The sequence below is a fragment of the Erythrolamprus reginae genome, chromosome 3, assembly GCF_031021105.1.
Source record: "Erythrolamprus reginae isolate rEryReg1 chromosome 3, rEryReg1.hap1, whole genome shotgun sequence".
NCBI lineage: Eukaryota > Metazoa > Chordata > Lepidosauria > Squamata > Dipsadidae > Erythrolamprus > Erythrolamprus reginae.
The window spans coordinates 134588127-134608510 of NC_091952.1; the positions used below are offsets into that span (position 1 = coordinate 134588127).

The window sequence follows — 20384 nt, forward strand, 5'->3', positions numbered from 1 at the left end:
CCCCCAAGTCTTTATTTTTCACATTTTGTTGTGATAGAAACTCTAGTTGTTTTAATTCATTTATTAATTGTTCATATTTTCTTTTTCTTTCTTTATTATATTTTGCAGTATAGGATATTGTTAATCCTCTTATGTATGCTTTAGTTGCATCCCACAAGTTCTGAGGGGTGGTGTCTGTATTTTTATTAATTTCAAAAAATATTTTTAATTCCTTTTCAATCCATTCTTTATATTCTTTCTCTTTCAAAATATTTCTATTCATTTGCCAATTACGATGTTTTTTAATATTTCTCATATAGACTATAACTGGATTATGGTCTGCCCAAGTATTAACATCTATTTCTACGTCTTGTATGTACTCTGCTGTTGTTTTGGGAGCCCACACCATATCTATTCTAGTCCAAATTTTGTGGGGGTTTGAGTAAAAAGTATATTGCCTGCTGTGGGGATGCCTTTCCCTCCATATATCATTCAATAGCAATTCTGCTTTCATTTTTTGGAAAGTTGAGGGCAATAAATTCTTTTTTTTCTTTTTACAACTTTTCTTCACCCCCGAATGGTCTAATTGTCTATTTGTTATGGCATTAAAATCTCCAATAATTAACATATTTTCCAAATTTAATTCTAAAATTTTTTGATGTAATTTTTCATAAAATGCAATTTGGTCATCATTTGGGGCATATATAGAAACAATAACAAGCGATTTGGGTTCAATATCAATCTGGACAATCAAAATTCTACCTTCATCATCACTATATAATTGTTTGGAATTTATAGAACTCTCAACATACATTGCCACTCCTCTTTTCTTTTGGTCTGCTAATGCAGCATACATCTTTCCAATTTTATTATTTAACAATAAATTCCGATTACTCTTTTTTATATGCACTTCTTGGAGTATCACAATTTGAGCTTTTTGATTCTTAATTTTGGAAAACATTTGTTTTCTTTTTTTTGGTTCATTAAGTCCGTTGACATTTACTGAAAAGATTTTTAAATCTCTCAATGTAGTCATTTGTTGTATTTCTTGGTTTCGCGTTGAGGTTGCTTTCTTCTGGCCCCTTGGTCCTGGTCCTCCACTTGTGCAGGTGCCCCCATGGCTTCAGCCTGCATTGCTTCCAGTTCTTTTGTTATCTGTTCCATTTCGCATATTCCACTGTTTTCATAAAAGTCTCTTGCTTGGTCTAAATTCTCCAATTTATATCTCGTTGATTTCCATGTCAATGGAACCTTGTGGAATAAGCCAACGAAAAGTTATGTTTTCTTTAATCAGAAGTTTGGTCAAGAAATGATAGTCTCTTCTAGTCTCTCGAACACGTCTTGGAATTTGTTTTAATATTTTTATTTCTCTGCCTTGGTGTTGTAGTTGTCCCGCTCTTGACCAATGCAATATATCATCTCTCATGCTTTTTCTTACAAATTTGATGTGAATCTCACGTGGAAGATTAAAACGGCGAATATAGCTGTTAGAAATTCTGAAGACTTCATCGATTTCTTTTTTTATGTCATCTGGGTCCATCTGGAGGATTTTCCCAATAATGTCAGCCATAATGGCCTTTAAATCTTCATCTTTTTCTTCTATTACGTTTTGAAATCGAAGTCCGTATGACGCACGTTGCATTTCCAGATGTGTAATTGATTCATCATACCCTCTGTAACGTGAAGCAGCTTTGTCCTCCAAGTGACCAATTCTTTTCTCCACCTTTTCCGCCTTTTCTTCCACTGCCTTCATTCGTACTTCATTGTCTTGCAAGGCTTGCTTAATCTCCTTCATCTGATCTTTCATTTCACCTGTGTCAACTTTCATTTCCGCCATCTCTGCTTTAATTTCATCTCTCTGTTGTGTTGCATCTTGTTGAGATTTTAGCATAAAGTCATTTAATGTTGTTAATGTCTCTTGGATTGAAGCCAGAGATGGTTGTTTCTCCCTGTCCTTTTCCTTGGTGAACATAGTTGCAGATAAAGTCTGCTGTGCGGGAGATGGATGTGGTGAACTTTGCGGGGAAGAAATAACAGTTGTTTGCTTCTTGATTGTTTTAGTATGGGTGGAAGAACTTGACATTTTCAGATTTAAATTTAGTGTTATTTTATGTTAGCAGTGTGTAAAGAGATTCTGTAAATTCCAAACCCACAGTAACAGTTATACTAAATTAATAGCAATTAATTAATAGCAATAAAAGTTCTAGTTCAAATAAAAGGCTAAATTTCAAATACTCTTAAAATTTAAAATATATCTAATTAATGCTCAACTTATTAATTCTTATTACACTAGCCAAAGTTTATATCAAGAAGATGTGAAGAAGAAAAGGGGAAAAGGGGGAAAAGATTAGTTTAACACAGCAGCAAAGATAAGAAGGAAAAATCAGCAAAGTGAGAAGGAGGGTAAAAACATGTGAAGAAAGGGGGCAATCAAAGTTAAAGACTATTATTCAATTAGGAGGGACAGGGGACCAAAGACCAAAAGAAGATTTAGCAATGCATAAACAGAACCAATTGTAATATAATGTAATATAGAGTTAAAATTAAAAAATTAAGATTATCAAAGGGAAAACGCAAAAAAAACCCAATTGATTGAAGATCTAATTTGTTGTCAGAAACACCTTAATGAGTACTGCAAAGATATTCCGTTTTTTGAAGAAAGGTATAGTTTTTAAAAAATTTATAAAGCTTTTTCCAAGCAAATGCAGTTTAATTTCACGAAGTTAAAATGAAGTCGGTCCGTCTCTCACAGCTCAGGAAGAAATCTCTCCACAGTAGATCCAACGAAAATGCTGTTAATCCACAAACCGCTATTAATCCAAACGAAATCCAATGGAAATAGTCCAACAGAATAATCCAAAAAAAAAAAACGTCGATTAAATAATCCAAGTTTTAAAGTTCTCAAATGTAGGAAAAGAGTTTTTTTTCTTTATATATATTTATTCAGAATTTGTAGGTAAATAGTGAGCAGTCTGGTCCTTCCGCTAGAAAAAATCCCAGCCCGGACTTCATTTTTCAATTTTCCGTAACCAAATGTTTCAAAAATGTTTCAAAAAAGGAAAAAAAAATTTTTCAACCAAATAATGTCATTTTGTAAATAATAAGTCCTTTAATGTCTCATTCTAAAATCTTCTAGATCTCCTTGTTTGCAAAAATTTAACAGTTCAAAACAAGTGAAAGTGATTAGAATGAGTTCCGGCTGTTAATTCGCGCCTGGATACAATGTTGTTTTAACAACTTTCTCTTTCGCCTTCGTTTAAACTCCGATTCAATTTTCTTGTTTTTTAAACTTCTTGTTTAGCATGGAACATAGAAATTTTTTTTACCTTAATTGCAGCTTCTTTGGCAATATTCCTTTTTCGATTAGGGTTGTTCAGTTTCTCTGCTTTTTACTCTCTTGATGTTTCTTGCTTCCCACTGGTTAGGTGGGATCGCAATGGCCGTGTCCTCTTGGAGGAGGACCGGTGCTCCCTGCACCAGAGCTGCAGGATGAACCCTCTGTCCCGGAGCCTCAGCGATGGCTCCCCGGGCAGAGGGGAATCCCCTTTTCTAGGATCGAGCCATCCGGACTCGATCCGATCGCGCTGGGGCGACCTCTGGGAGGGTTGGAGGGGTCTCGAGGCAGAGCCCTGCCAAGAGACTCCGCTGCGATCCTCAGCGAAACCGGAAGCCTCCCGGCAGGCAAAATTAAGTATCCCCGCTAGTTCCTGGAGCTGCCGGAGAGTGACCTTCCGGCAGCCCAGAACCTCATCGAGCTTACCCTTGATTTTTAGCAACTTATCCAGGGGCAATCTAGAAGATTGCTCCTCTGAGTCCAATTCAATACCGAGGAAGGTAATCTTGGTGGCGGGGCCTTCAGTCTTCTCCGAGGCTAAAGGCACCCCCAGGTGAGCACAGAGGGCCGCGAAGTCCCGCATTAGAGCAAAACATTGCTCCGAACGCGCAGGCCCCGCCATCAAGAAATCATCAAGGCAGTGAACGACCAAGCCCAGACCACTGCGCCTCCTGAGTGCCCACTCCAAGAAGGTGCTAAAACTCTCAAAAAGAGAGCATGAGACAGAGCAACCCATGGGTAAAGCCCTGTCCACATCAAAACCACCTTCGAAATGGAAGCCCAACAGCTCGAAGTCGTCTGGGTGTATGGGGAGGAGCCGGAATGCCGACTTAATGTCGCATTTACCCATAAGGGCTCCAACCCCACACTTCCTAACCATGGCCACGGCCGCATCAAAGGATGCATACCGGACTGAACAAAGTTCGTCAGGAATGAAATCATTCACTGACTCCCCTTTTGGAAAAGACAAATGGTGAATCAACCTAAATTCACCACTCGCCTTTTTGGGGACCACACCCAATGGGGACACCCTAAGATTCGGGAAGGGCGGCTCCGGGAAAGGCCCTATGACCCTGCCTTCGGCCACCTCCTTCCGAATCTTCTCCCTAACGATGTCTTCATGTCCCACAACCGACCTGAGGTTGTCAGACATGAAGGCCCTCCTAATCCCCATGTAAGGGATCCTGAATCCCTTTGAGAATCCTAGCAAGAGAGCAGCCGCTCTTGAGCGAGGGTGGTAGTCCTTCAACCAACCCTCGAGTGCTTGTAAATTAATTGGGCTGGGCCCATTTACCCCCAACCGGTGGGGGAGGTTTTGTTGGACCCCCACCCTTCTTTTCCGCCCCCTTCTTGGGGCGGGGGCACACGGAAGAGGCATGGTTCCCCCCACAATTCCCGCATGCATGCTTGTACCTGCAAAAGGGACGAAAACATGCCCCCTTTGCAGCAAACTCATGGCACGCCGGGGAGGCCCCCTTCCCCGCTCCCCCCGCAGCCGCCTTGGCTGGCGTGGAAGCCACGGGCTCCTCCTCCATAAAGTGACCGCTATCGGTCCTGTCGCAACCTTCCTTGCCAGACATATACGTGGCCTGGAACCAAAGGTCCGGCACCACCATATCCCAGGGCAAGGAGGGGTCATGGGCTATACGCATCCGGAAACCCTTATCATAATGCCGCCAAATAGTACCTCCGTACTCAAAATTAGCCCTGGCAATTAAATCAATATATTTAAGCAGGGAAGCGGCCCTAGCCGGCTGCCTCTGGATCACCACGGATGCGAAAGTCAAGAAAGCGTACAGCCATGAGCTGAAACACTTGGTGACTTTGGTCTTCTTTATCTTTTCCCCGGGCACTACATCCTTGTCCTGCTTGGGGACCTCCCTGTTTAATAGGGAGAAGAGGTCCACATACTCCCCCCGCCAAATCGCCTCCTTCACCGACGGGTGGAGGTGGTACCCCAAGGGGGTGGCTGGCAGCCCACATGGGATGGCCCCAGGCTTGATGCTGGTGAACGGGTCCCACACGGTGGAGGCCCCCGTCCCCAGCACGCCTCGCCCCGGTGGATACACCAAAGGGGGCGGGGGCATAATAGCAGGCGCTGGAGGGATCCAACCCCCCGCCCCTGGCCCTGGTGGGAAAACTACCCCTGGCGCTACTGCCGGCGGAGCCCAGACCGGACCACATGTGCCTGAAGTGGACCCCAGAAAACTAGCGCCACTCCCCGAACCAGGCGGGTTAAACCCCGGACCCTGCACGGGGAGGAGTGGTGTGGTGGCTAAGTGTGGTGCAACCTCACCTGCCCCATAAGGGGTTGAAGACATCCACGGGGGGCCCATCCGAGCAGGGCCATGGAATGCCGCCATCTGCCCCAACTGGGCCATCTGCCCGGTCTGGGCCATCTGCCCGGTCTGGGCCATCTGCCCGGCCTGGACTGCTTCACCTTCCGGATCCCTTCCCCAGGCCGCCGATGCAGCCGGGGGGAGCCCGCCCGGGCCTGATCCGGACCGCCAATGCTCCAATTCGTCCAACCTCTCCAGGACCCTGGCCCAAGAAAGAGAGGGAGAAACATCGGGGTGAGGGGATGTGGGCATAATACCCACCACCCCCTCTGATGGGACCACCCCAGGGGGCCCCTCCATGCTGGCCCGAGCCCAGGCAGAAGGCCTCAGAGCCCTCCTAGGCCGCACAGCTGGTTGGGCTGGAGGGGCCCGCGCTTGCCTCTTCTTTGGGGCCATCCCACCTACTGCCCAATTCAATGGGGATGAAGTAAGCACTCTAACCCCAAAACCCCAGCACTAAGGCAGCAGGCCCTACCAGGGGAAGGCCCAATCGGCTAAATGGGCCAATAACGCCCAGGGGCAGAAGAACCCTTAATGCAGGGCACCCCCCAGTATCTGCAGGTGTCCCAGTGGCCAGATGTCCCCCCACCCTGGGCAGGGCCCAACCGTGCCCCCTCCCAGCCGGGAGCGCCCGATTTCACCACTCCCCCTCGAGCCCTAGGGGGACCAAGGACAACCAGCGCCGACGCGCTCAGAGGCCCTCCGCCACCGCCGTGAGCTCTGAAAAGGCCTTTTCGCCGGAAAAATTGCCACAAAATGGCGGCCGCAACACGAGGCCGCTACAAAATGGCTGCTGCGAGCAGACTCAGCCGAATGTCTGCTCGTAGCCAATGGTCCGGGCGAAAAGGCTGAGCCCGGGCCTGCACGCCCTTAAATAGGGCCGGCAAGCCCCGCATGGACCAATCAGCAGTCAGGCCTCGTTGGCCTGACTCTCGGGCGAAGTCTCGTCTCGCGAGACTTCGCCCGAGACCCAAGATGGCGACCGCCAGGAGCCCGGTGTCTTCCCGGCCCTCCTGCAAACGCTGCCGGCGGGTAAGTCCGCCGGCGCTATTCTTTTGTGGTCCCCATTCTCTGGAATATTCTGCTGTTGGAGGTGAGGTTGCTTCCATATTCCTGGCTTTCCAGTAAAGCCTGAAAATTTGGCTCTGCTGCAGCCTGGCCTGGGCCAAGGACCTAACATTGGGGTGGCTGATAGTGTAGAGAAGTTCCTCACAGACCTGCAGAAGGATTTTTTTGACCAGAGAGAACTAAATTTTCTGACAGTCTGTGTTATGAATGTCAGATACCATTGATAGTACAAAGAGCTGTGTAACAAATACATGGGATACTGCCTCAACCTTTATATTGGAGCAAACACATGGTCACTTTATGGCAGGGAACGTTGGCTCCTCTATGACATGTGGAATTCAACTCCCAGAATTCCTGAACTAGCATGATTGGCTCAGGAATGCTGGGAGTTGAAGTCCACAAGTCATAGAAAGGCAACGTTCCCTACGCCTGCTTTATGGGCAAGTAGTATATAGCCATATATCAGTGATGGCGAACTTTTTCGGCACCAAGTGCAAAAAAAGTAGCACAGAAATGTCATGTGCTTGTGTGCTTTTTGCGGCCTAGAACTTCCAGGTTCTAGTGCACATGGACGCTCGAAGATCAGCTGCCTGGCACGCATGCAGAGGGCGGTTTTCAGCACTGCCACACATGCGAAAGGGATTGCACTCTGAAAAAGCCGAACCTCTGGGTTCTGGTGCACATGTGCACCCAACAATTAGCTGGCCAGCACACATGCACACACCCATTTTTGGCATGAAGGACAGCTGATCAACATGCGCACATATGCGCAAGAAACCCAGAAGACAATCAGGCAATCCTGTGCATGCTGGGTGATATGGCTTTGTGTGCCACTTTGGGCACGCTTGCCATAGGTTCGCCATCACAGTCATGCACTATCCATATACATAATATGGATAATATATCAAGTTGAGCTTCAGTTTAAAAAAAACATTTCTTAAACTTGAATCTATAACTTAATATGTTATAAACTATGAATTGTACATGATGAACCTGCAACCCCACCATAATAAGGGTGAGTTATTTTTGTCCTGTAGTTTTGAAGATGTAAATCCCGAATCCTCTATTTAAGTTACTTTAATGATCTATCTAAGTAAACTGATGATGTTGCAAGAAACACAAAGCTATAAGAAGCCAGAGTGGAGTCAATATTATGAGGGATGAGAAGACTCTGCATCACAGAGGCGGATATAATGAAATTATCAAGCTGAGAAGACTGATAGTCAATAGATATTCTGGCTAATTTATTGCAGAACCTGCCATGAGGGATGGACTGAAAAGACCACCTTTAAATCAGTAAAGGCAACATAGGCCACTTTACAAGTATTAAAGTATTTTTCAGCTAAATAGTATAGGATTCAACATTGCTCCTTGGCAAAGCATCCTGATCTAAAATTTGCTTGTTCAGTAGCCAAGATATTCTCTTAGGGCAGGGGTAGGGAACGTTGGCTCTTCTGTGACTTGTGGACTTCAACTCCCAGAATTCCTGAGCTAGCATGATTGGCTCAGGAATTCTGGGAGTTGAAGTCCACAAGTCATAGAAGAGCCAACGTTCCCTACCCCTGTCTTAGGGTATCCAATCAATGGTATAGAAATATATAGTTTACTAATAAAAATGGAGTCTATTGGATTTCCATTAATTTATTTGGACTTAAATGTCATGACTGAATAGTACATATTTATTTTTCATCCACAGGCTTTGGTCAATGGGCAGTTCTGGTACAGATGGGCAAATGACTGCTTTTTGCTTACTATTATTAATTGGGGTAAGTAAGGAATCTTTAAACTTGGTGAAAATATTTTTTTATTTATTTTACTTATTTATTATATTTGTCAAACAAGTATAGAATTATAGTTTGTATTAACATAACAAAGTATAAAGAAGCGATAAAAAGGATAATAAGACAGAAGGACAGGGACGGTAGGCACAATAGTATGCCCCTAACAGACCTCTTAGAAAAGGGGAGAGTTCAACAGTAGATAATTTAAGGTTGAAGATCTTGGGGTTAGGGGAAGAAACAAAAGAGGCAGGTAGTGAGTGAAATGCACAAATTATGCAGTAAAAAGAGAAGCAACTCTAGTTTAGAAGTTGTGTAACCAAAATGTATTTGTGGCTGGCTTGATGCTGATATGGGCATCATTCCAGGGAAAAAAATAGTATATTGCACTAGAAATCATGTTAAACCAGATGTTGGACTTCTTATTATCAGGGACAATTTCCTGAAATGGTCACAATTGTGAAATTTTGCTTGTAGCGTGCAATCTTTTAGAAAGCAAAGATGTCATAAAAGATTTTCCTGCACTGATGTTTTACTGTGCTGCATAATTCAACATGGGATATTTTTAAGGCAGATACATCTCTAAATGTATCTTAGCTTTTCCAGTGGTTTCCAGTACTACATTAGAAGTTCTGTTATTGTTGAAGCCATTGGGGAGAGAGGAAATATCTCTGAAAGATGACTCAAATAAGGGGTCAAGGTTGTCTAGTTGAATAATACAAAAAATAGAATGCTTATTTATTTTTTTCAGAAAGAAACTGATCTCTTTTCTCTAATACATTAAGCTACTGGTAGTTGTTTTACTTTATGGAAATAACATTTAAAATCATATACAACAATTTATAGTATATTTCATAGATTTTGACTTGCCTAGTTACATAAAATTGGATTTTTTTTTTCAAGTCTAAGGAAGTTTATGAAGAACTAATATAAGGAACAAAACTGAAACATTACACAAGCCTGATCTACTCATAGTAAATGAGTAAAAAATAGTTAATCAAATACAATTCTTTTGTAAGTAATGTGTTTTAATTGCCAGAAAGCATTAAACGCAATTGTTCTATATTATTTTCAGAAAAAAATCACTTGTTCTATATTACGGAGTCTACGGAGAGGGGCAGCATACAAATCTAATAAATAAATAAATAAATAAATAAATAAATAAATAAATAAATAAATAAATAAATAAATAAATAAATAAATAAATAAATAAATAAATAAATAAATAAATAAATAAATAAATAAATAAATAAATAAATAAATAAATAAATAAATAAATTTTCAGAAAAATTTCACTTCTGTCATTTATCAAGTGTTAGGACCAGAGAACCTCTCTCTTATTATTAAACAGGTACTACAAACCGCTCTGCCCTTTCAGGATAAAGATAGCCTTGCGGTCCTTAAATGGCCGCATTTGCGATAATGTTAATATACTTCTATTAACTGAAGCTTCTTCTTTCTTGATGCTATTTGTTCCTCTACCAGGACTCCTCTTTCATGTGGATGCCTGGACTTACCACTATGGGGCCAAATCAGACCTAACCTGGAAAGATGCACAGACATTTTGCCAGACCTGGTATACTGACCTGGTAGCAATCCAGAACAAAGAAGAAATTGCCTATCTCAATGACTTCTTACCAAAACATTCAAAGTACTACTGGATTGGGATCCGGAAAATAAACAATACCTGGACATGGGTAGGAACCAGAAAGGCCCTGACCAAAGAGGCAGAGAACTGGGCTTATCGGGAACCTAACAACAGGTTCTCCAACCAAGACTGTGTTGAGATTTACATTAAAAGGGACTATGAAGCTGGAAAATGGAATGATGAGCCTTGCAGGAAGAAGAAACGGGCACTCTGCTATAAAGGTTGGGAAATATTCCATATTGAGTGGTTATAAGAGTTTCTTATAACCTACTGGGGTCTATGGGGTATTCAGGGAGGGGGAGCACCTCTGATGTCGTGTCCTTTTATGGCAGTTCATTTTAGGGTAGCTTTTAGGGCAGCTCGCTCACCTTTGGTCCTCATCTGTCACTCAGCTCTTACCTGTGGCTCCCAGGTAGCTGTAGCATGTGCACTGGCCATACCCTGGGCAATAGCTCTGACAGGCTTGCCAAACCAGGTTGAGAATAGCTGTTGGGTCATTGACCTTCAGTGAGATAGGGACATGTCTATCCCAAGCTTGTGAAGACAGATTTTTGGAAGACTGAGTGGATGAAATCTACTAGATAAAGACAACAGTCATGAACAGTCTCTGCAAGTGATGTGGTACACCAAGAGCACGACAAGAAATGAAAGATGCTCTGGTCAACCACTGCACTCAGATCATCTCCAACTGCCTTGATTCTTGCCCTGCTATTAGAGCAGGATGGAATCTGGGAAGAGAGAGTGCGGCTGAGTATGCACACCTCTCCTTCACTTTAATCCAATTCACCTGCAAGTCTTGACATCCCCGCCAGGATGTCAAGGTCCTCTTCGAAAATGATGGATGAACATCATTATAACCTACCAGGCACTGTTTGCCTGACGTACTAGCTTGGGATTAGTTTGGGCATGATTAACCCAAGTCAGTTTTCTGGGATTGTTTGATGTGTTGAACTATAAATTGATAGTATAAATGGGTTCCCCAAAAATGCTAGGTTAACATTTGTTTGGCTAATTTTGTGGTGCAGGGTATTGCATGAATATAATAATAATAATAATAATAATAATAATAATAATAATAATAATAATAATTATTATTATTATTATTATTATTATTATTATTATTATTATTATTATTTTATTGGATTTATATGCTGCCCCTCTCCAAAAACTCGGGGCACAGGGGGATAGACTGCAATGAAACTTAAACTATTTTGATTTTAGATTTGTCCATAGTTGGAACTATAGCTTCAGATAATCCACCAACATAAGACACAATTTTGTAACATTACAGTTGTTGATATCCAAGTAACTTTTTAATTCAAAGAGAGAGATGAAGAGTTTCCTGCTATCAGAATTATAATTTGTTGTGAGCCGCTCCGAGTCTTCGGAAAGGAGTAGCATACAAATCTAATAAATTATTATTAAATTAATCAGTCGCATGCTTATCACGTTCCTCATGGTGTAGAAAATCAAATTACAGGTAACAAAAATAATATCTGAGAAATTAAAATTTGCAACTCTGAAGTCATAGAGTCCTTGGAAAAAAATACCAGGGATACAGAAATCAACTCTACATTCTCTTATATTATAAAAAATGATGATATGAAAAGAATCCATAATTATTATGCACCTTTGCTCTTAGGGCTTATGATTGAAACTATTCCTGTATTGTGCTTATGATTACTTATGTTTAAGATGGATCAAGAAACTTGTCAAGACTGAAAGACTTTAGAACAGCTTGCAAACCGTTCAGCCCAGCGGCAGGCTGTCACATCCTTCTAAAGGACAATTCTTTCATCATCTCCCTTTTGATTCAGGAAAATTTTACTTTCTGGGCATATTTTTATATGTTTATAAATATAAACAGAAAGAGTTGCACATAAATAAAGTGTAGGTGCATGTATATATAAAATTAAAAGGGAGTGCGGGTTTCAAAACTGCACCTTCTTACATACTAGGCAATGCTCTTAGCCACTGTGCTACTTTAATACTCTTAAATTAGAGCAGTGCTTCTCAATTATTTTCTGTTATGCCCCGCCTAGGAAGAAGTAAACATTTTGCCAACCCCCAGCTCTCTGATCTGAGAGTTGAAGTTCACCAGTCTTAAAGCTGTCAAGTTTGAAGACCCCTGGTTAGGGATGCAAGAGTATTCAAACTTGGCAAGTTTAAGACTTGTGGACTTCAACTCCCATTCCTGAACTAGCATGACTGTGGAGGAGGGATTCTGGGAGCAGAAGTCCACAAGTCTTAAAGCTGTCAAATTTGAAGTTTTGTAAAAGGTGGACATGGTTGTAAAAAGTATTCTGCTATACTGTTATTTTATTAAATGATATATTAATGCACCACTTGGTTCAGAATACCTTTTTCCTTGTTTTCCACCTCTAAAATCTAGGTGCGTCTTATACTCCAGTATGTCTTATATTCCAAAAAAATGCGATATATTGCATTTATTGAATGTATGGTAAATTTGACATATAAAGAAATAGAAGTACACAGCAAAATAATTCTAGATCCTAAAAAGGTATCAGCAATAGGTTGCTCCTGGTTCGGCCCAGTTTGGCAAATCGGTAGTAGTGGTAGCAGGGGGTTCCGCCCACCCACCCACAAGTGAGCACACGTGCAAAACAGTAGTGATGGATTTACAACCCACTACTGAAAGGTACTACAAGACAGTACAAACATGAAAGTTATTTTCAATGTTAACATTTAAATTGATGTATTCTTAGCATGAAAATTATAGACATAATTTGTCTATAATATGAAGGTACTTCTGACACGAATAAAGAAACATGAAAATGCTAGCAAGAGTTCAGCTGCTAAACTGAATTCCAAAGAATGTTCTTGAACAAAAACGTTCTGTTCTCAAGACAGAGAAATTAGTGAGGGTTTAAAATAGTAACATATTTTACTTTTTGTGACAGTCATGTGAAATATTGGCTTTTATACCATAATTGAGTATTCATACAGAACATTAATCTTTGATAGGTACAAGACTAGCAGTTCCACAATCTGATGGGAGCAAGTGGAAATGAAACCCAAAGCTTGTCACTATTTGATTTTCAGATGTTACTAATTGAGAATGATGGTTTTTGTGGGTAAAATACTGGTAATAACTGCTAAAGTCCTCTATTTATCCTAGTTTATCAGCACTTTTGATATGGCAGCATTACAATGGATCCCATTTGTGAATGATCACTTGTTGGATTGAATGCAAGAGAAATTGGTCATAAGATTCTTGTATCTGACTTACAATCTGAGTCGTTTCCCTTTTATTGACATGGCTCTTTCTTCCAAAAGAAATCTTGCAATTGAAAGAAGCCAAAAAGTTTTAAATCTCTAGTATGTTCATGACAAGAAACACTTTGGTGTAATGGTTAAGGCATCAAACTAGAGAATAGGAGACTGTGAATTCTAGTCCCTTCTTAGGCACAAAGTCAGGTGGGTGTCCATGGGTCAGTCACTTTAGCTCAGCCCTAGGCAGGAGGCAATGGCAAATCATTTCTAATAAACCTTTCTAAGAAAGCTGCAGAGACATGTCCAGAAATAGGACATGGTTGAATGGAAGAAAAAAAAAAGCTCATTACATAATTCTAATCCAATTCCATTTTTTTATGCAGCTTCTTGTCAACCTTCCTCTTGCAACGAACGCAGTGAATGTGTGGAGACCATTGGGAACTATACCTGCCAGTGCTACCCTGGTTTCTATGGCCCTTTGTGTGAAAATGGTGAGTCTGTTGGAACCAATGACATTTTCTTTCTATTGTGATTAGGTGGTAGAGCAATGATGGCAAATCTTTTCAGCACCGAGTGCCCAAATCGGAACGCACATGCATGTGCCAAGAGTACCGGAAAACCAAAGACCAGCTGGCTGGCATGCACATGGCTGTTTTATTGAGCCATTTTCATGCCATTTTCCGGATATTTTTCAGGCTGTTTTCTGAGCCATTTTCCAGCCTGTTTTCATGCAGTTTTTGGCCTTTGGGGAGTGGGCTTTTTGGGCCATTTTGGGTTTACAAGTCCACCAGATGGCTTGTAAACATCTTGTAAATGGTCTTGGAAAAGGACTGGAAACACCCCGGTTTTTGGCTGTTTTCTGGCACTCCAGCACCTGTGAAAACCAGCATGTGCGCACCAGAAACCAGAAAAGCAGCTGGCAACTGCATACATGCTCACAGAGAGGACTCTTCATGCTACCTCTGGCACGCATGCCATAGGTTCCCCATTATGGGTATAGAGGCAGTGACTATAAGGGGAGGAGGCATATTCTCAACAAGGACAACAGAATTAAGTATTTCAGTTTCCATGACACAGCACTGATACAATCAATGTGATTCCCTCATGCAAGAGCAAACTACATGAAAAATGTCACGTCCACTTTGGTGCTCAGCCTTGAAAGCATTACAAGCATTCTGTTTCAGCCGTATTATTTTCTCTGGGGGATAGACTGAGCAGTCTCCCAGTTATTTTTCCAAGAAGACCTTGGTCACAAAGGAAAAATATGTTTTCTCTTTGGTGAGTGGAAACTCCTATGTTATGTTTTTTGTTTAATGTTGATGAAACCTATTGATTTTATTTGAAATAATATTTAAAGGAATTTACTGTGCTATCATTCTGAAAAACATTGCAAGTAGTATCAGACAAGCTACATCGGTTACATACACCATATGGATGCAATGGGGGAAAGAGCATGGATTCTTATGGTTAGCATTGAATAATCAGTTGAATTTCTTTTTAGAGTCAGAACTGTAAATTATTAAATGTAATAACAACATCTGTTTTCTTATTAAGTTATTTGCAAGCATAATAAACATCAGTGACTTAAAGAAATGTCGTTCTAGCAATACACTGAAAACAACAGGACATTTCAAGCAGTTTTTCTTTAGCAACGTGGTTTGTGCTTCTTCATACTGCAGGTTGGGTTTATAGGCTTAGGGTAAAAGTTTGTCAAGAAGTACCCTAAGATATTTTAGATTGTAAGTGGTCTTTCTTTCAGCAATTTTATTCAGCAGGGAAAGTGATGAGCCAATGTTTTCATAACATTAAATACCTTGCTATTAAAATACAGTGGTACCTCTACTTAAGAACTTAATTCATTCCATGACCGGGTTCATAAATAGAAACGTTTTTAAGTAGAAGCAATTTTTCCCATAGGAATCAATGTAAAAGCAAATAATGCGTGCAAACCCATTAGGAAAGAAATAAAAGCTTGGAATTTGGGTGGGAGGAGGAGGAGGAAGAAGAGGAGGAGGACAGTTGCTGCTGAAGGAAGAAGGTGAGGTGAGCGCCCCCTTTTGCCTTTCTGTGCCCAGATGCTCTGGGAGGCAACCTCGCGCCAGGTGTATGGGAGGCAGCACGAGAGAGTCACCACTGCGAAGTGGTTTATTCTCTCTCCATGTGCCTAGAGAACGCTCTGTTCGCTCTAGGATGCCAAAGCCCCCTTAACTGCCACTGAAAGGCTCTTCTGGCAGTCCAGAAAAGCCCAAGATGTCCAGGATTAAAGGGGGAATGGCAGGAAACTTGCCGGGCCTTTGTGTCGCTCTCAAATTTCCTGGAAAATTTTTCCGGGCTCGGGTTCTTAAGTAGAAACAGGACATTTCTGAGCAAAAAAATCTTGAACACCCGGTTCTTATCTAGAAAAGTTCTTAAGTAGAGGTGTTCTTAAGTAGAGGTACCACTATAATTGCATTAGTCTTTCGAAAGCTTTTAAAATAGTTGAGTTTTTGTGCTAATGGATAATTTAGATGCCAAGCCTTTGAATTCATCAGAATTCAAGAACTACCCTATCTTTGTTGCAACTTAGAAACTGAAAAACAGTTTTGTCAGTGATGATGATTGCTCAATGTTATTTTTCCATATCTTTATTTAGTTGTAAAATGCAACAAGTTTGACCCTCTCCATCAGGCCCTGCTCATGAATTGCACTCATCCGCTGGAGCAGTTCAGTTACAGATCTCATTGCAACTTCAGTTGTGATAAAGGTTTCACAATAACTGGCCCAGTCAGCTTGCAATGTTTATCATCCGGGCAATGGACAGCAGAAGAACCTCAGTGTGCAGGTATGACCTAACAGCATTTGTGCCCAAGTGTTGGCATAATGGATCATTTCCAAGACCATAAATTGGTCGTAGGTTAGCTAAGCAAAAATAGATGAAGGCTTTTAAAACCTTACTGTGTTTAGGAATCAGGTACAATTTTCATCTGACAATTATCCTTCTTATTTTATTATTTAGAAAAGTAGTAAGGATGAAAACAAAATCTATCCAGATTGTATTTCAATGTGAAAATTTGAATCTTAACCATATTTCCCAAACTACCATGTGAACTTAGTTGCTGTTATCTTTTAGATCTGTACTCTTCTGAATTCAGTATTAAACTATAAATAGAAATAGAGACAGCAGTACAAGCGTAATATATATGCTTATCAAAATATATTTCATAGGAAAACTGTGTATAAAGACACATGTAATAGAAAAAATATATTGACCATATATTTTGATTTCAATAATAGACCTTAAAAATAACATATCAATGCATAAATGAAATAAAACATTCTTAAAATAATTGCTATTTATTTATTTCACTTTCCATTAGTTTTGCAATTCATCTTTAGTTCCTGGTTTTCTAGCTTACAATGCCAGTGTTTGTACCATGTTCATAAATGTGTGAGAAATCCAGTGTTAACAGTTTACCTGCCTACTTTTCCTAAACAGGCTGTACTGGATTCTATAAAATTCAACAGTTTGCAGCCTCATTTGTGACAAGCTAAGCTTATACTAAATACACTTTTACACACTAATGTTTTATAAAGTAATAAAGTATATGTAAAATGTGCTAAATATAAGTGGTCGGTATATTTCAGTTTGTCTCCAAGTTTCTATGTTTTCTAAACATGATTTGTCAGCACTTCAAATTTTCCAGAATGTTGACATCTGTTGTGGTGTATGATGCATTGTACCTGATTGCTTTCTTTCCTGCCCTTAGCTATCCAGTGCCAGCCATTAAATAACCCTGTAAATGGAAACTTCAGCTGTATTCATATCCATGGGGAATTTCATTACCAGTCTAGTTGCAACTTTAAATGCAAAGAAGGGTTTCTGCTCAAGGGAGCAGAGACCACTAGGTGTGAAGCATCTGGAACATGGAATGCTTCAGAGCCATCCTGCCAAGGTTTGAAGCTTTCTATTTCTTCTCAGTTCCAAGATTCTGGTGATAATGATGACAACTGAGTAATCATTATCAGGTACATGAATAAGACAAGGAAGCTTTCTGACCGATTTATCACATCATTACAAAATTTACTAGTTGTTTTGATGTCAAAAGCCAAGAAAGACATGTTGTGATTCTTTTAGAACTTGGACCCGAGAAGTACATAGCATTATGCTATGGTGTTACAGCAGCCAAAATTTTTACTGCCACACTGTAGGTGTGGTTTATTTTATGGGTGTGGCTTGATGGCCATGTGACTGGGTAGGAGTGGCTTGCTGGCCATGTGACTTGGGAGTGGCTTGAATGATCATCATCATTCAAATGAACTGTTATTGCCGCACAATGCCTTTTCATCTCTGCTGTGGGCAAAGTGAGGGCTTTGCGAGGGGAAAAAGATCGCAACCCAGACTGCTTCGGCGTGGCGTGGCTCTCCTGGCCTTGGGAAGTGGTCGCGTGAGGCTGGAGGGGAGCTGGGCAGGAGAGAGGGAAGCTCGTCCAAGGCCAGGAAGGAGGAAAGAGGAAAAAAAGCAAGGAGCGCAGATGCAGCAGCAGCAGGGGAAAAAAGGAGAGCCAAGTTGAGACTGGTAATCCAGGAAGTTACTGCCACCGGTCAGCTGTAGCTATGCATGCAGCTTCATTTCCGCCGGTGGAACTGTGTTCCACCTCGTCCTGCCTACTGCCCACCTCTGTGTTACAGATAAACAAATAGTGGGTATATTAAGTTTGGAAAAGATCCCTTCCATAGGGCAGGCCTATGCTCTGAGAAGTCAATCAATTGGTGGAATATTTTTTACTTCCAGGAAAATGTGTGGCTATCCATAGGATTAAGTTAGATTTGAAAAATGTTAATTTGTGTCATAAACACCTTTTCTGGGTTCATTGAAGAAATTGTCATGCTGGTATGAGGGAAGGGTGGGAACGTTGGGCAATGTAATAATGTAACAATAATTTATCATTCCCATTTACTAAACATATAATCATATGAAAATGTCTTTTGCATAGTCTTTTTATACATGTTTTACTTTTATGTATAGCATAAACCTCCAAAACTTTAACATTAGACTATTTACAGTCGTTTCTATCTCCCCATTTCTAAGAGGTCTGTAAGGGGCGTGCATTAGTGCACCACTGTTCCTACCGTCCCTATCCTACTCTCCTATTGTCCTCTTTTATTGTTACTTTTACTTATGTTATGTTTATACAAACTACTATTACAAAGCTGAAGGGATTAGATACTGTAGCCTAGAGGTTAATTCTCTGCCTTACAAGGCAAAGGCTGCAAATTCAAATTCCAGCGAGAGGATATGGCTAGCTGATGAGGCCAGAACAAGGCCGAAATAGATCTATCCTAGTCTCCCTTAATTTTCAAATTCAGCAAAAACATGTGACACAAACTACTATTATCCTATACATGTTTCACAAACAAACAAATAAACAAAATAGCAATAGCACTTATATACTGCTTCACAGTGCTTTACAGCCCTCTCTAAGCTGTTTATAGAGTCAACATATTGTCCCCAATGATGGGGGTCCTCATTTTATCCACTTTGGAAGGATGGAGGGCTGAGTCAACCTTGAGCCTGGTGAGATATGAACTGCCAAACTGCTGGCAGCTAGTGATCAGCAGAAGTAGTCTGCAGTACTACACTCTAACCAATGTGCCAGCACAGCTCTTATCCTATGTATCCTATGTATTCTAATTCTATTCCCATTCTTTCTTTTTTTAAGTTAAAGAATGCCAGCCAATTCAGCCACCTGCAAGAGGAATGATGGATTGTGTAAATCCAATTAGTAATTGTAGTTACAACTCCAGTTGCAGCTTTGCTTGTGAAGTTGGCTTTGAACTTAGTAATTCCCAGCCTTTGATTTGCAGCGCATCTGGTCAGTGGAGTTCTCCTGTACCAACATGTCAGGGTATGATATCTAATTAAATTATATGGACCTTTTCTGAAATCTGATGTCTAAATTTCTGTTTAGTCTATTTATTTATAACTTGAGTTATATCTGAAAATTCTTATAAGATCCAATGAGATTTAGAGTAGTCATGAATAATAGTTCTCAGGAATTTCAATAGATTTCAGTAGATATAATTCAAGTACAATGAATATTTAGTTAATCCATTCTTGTTTAGAATTAAACGAACCATAACTCCTATTACACTTTAATATTAAGAATTCCCAGAATCCAATTATTTTAAAGTTTATTAGCTTTCTGCAGCTACTTAAATGGTGGAAGTGATGTTGTTTATGTTTATAAGATCTAAGGAGATTTAGAGTAGTCATGAATAATTGTTCTCAGGAATTTCAGTAGATTTCAGTAGATATAATTCAAGTACAATTAATATTTAGTTAATTCATTCTTGTTTAGAATTAAATGAACCGTAACTCCTATTACACTTTAATATTAAGAATTCCCAGAATCCAATTATTTAAAGTTTATTAGCTTTCTGCAGCTACTTAAATTGGTGAGAAGGAGAAGACCACACCAACTGACTCATTACTGAACCTAAAAAAATCATGTTTGTGTTTAAGGAAATCCAGGTCCTGTCAGCACAAGTACTTAAAATGTACAGTAGCTTTACTTGGATAAAATGACATCAGTTTTAAATCAAGTCCTGACATATAGAGTATGTATATCTTTGTGTGGTAGTATTGATTCAAAGTACAAATGAATTGGCTAAAGACAGAAAATCAGAAAGCATCTGGTGTCATCTTTTCTGACCAATGAAAAAATTAAAGAATATATTTTTGTGACTTATACTCACTTCAAATACATAAAGTGCCTAAAATAACGTACGTTTCAAATTGGGGTGAATAGGGATGGGGTGGGGAGAGGTGAATACAGGCTGTATTAGAATTTGCCCACAAAAGTTTTTTAATATTCACTAGCCAGAAGAACTGCTGCTATACTTCTGATTTTTGCCACCATCGACTAACATGATTGTCCTCCTGCAATGAAAGACAAGGATGAATTTTTGGGTTGATGTAGGATCCATTTTATTATCATATGACTCATCTTCACAATTCAAAGTGT

The 20384-nt window shown here is 40.4% G+C and overlaps 1 protein-coding gene across 3 annotated transcripts in view; it reads left to right on the forward strand.

The window, feature by feature from the left end:
• Positions 1–20384, forward strand: part of SELP (selectin P) — a 55736-nt gene that overhangs the window by 7814 nt on the left and 27538 nt on the right. For 2 of the 3 annotated variants that reach the window (XM_070746710.1, XM_070746711.1), the window contains exons 2-7: positions 8417–8486; positions 9984–10367; positions 13764–13871; positions 16013–16201; positions 17127–17312; positions 19080–19265. In XM_070746710.1, the coding sequence (XP_070602811.1) occupies positions 8417–8486; positions 9984–10367; positions 13764–13871; positions 16013–16201; positions 17127–17312; positions 19080–19265 (1123 nt within the window). The remainder of the gene's footprint in view (positions 1–8416; positions 8487–9983; positions 10368–13763; positions 13872–16012; positions 16202–17126; positions 17313–19079; positions 19266–20384) is intronic. The other variant, XM_070746712.1, reaches the window with a different exon arrangement.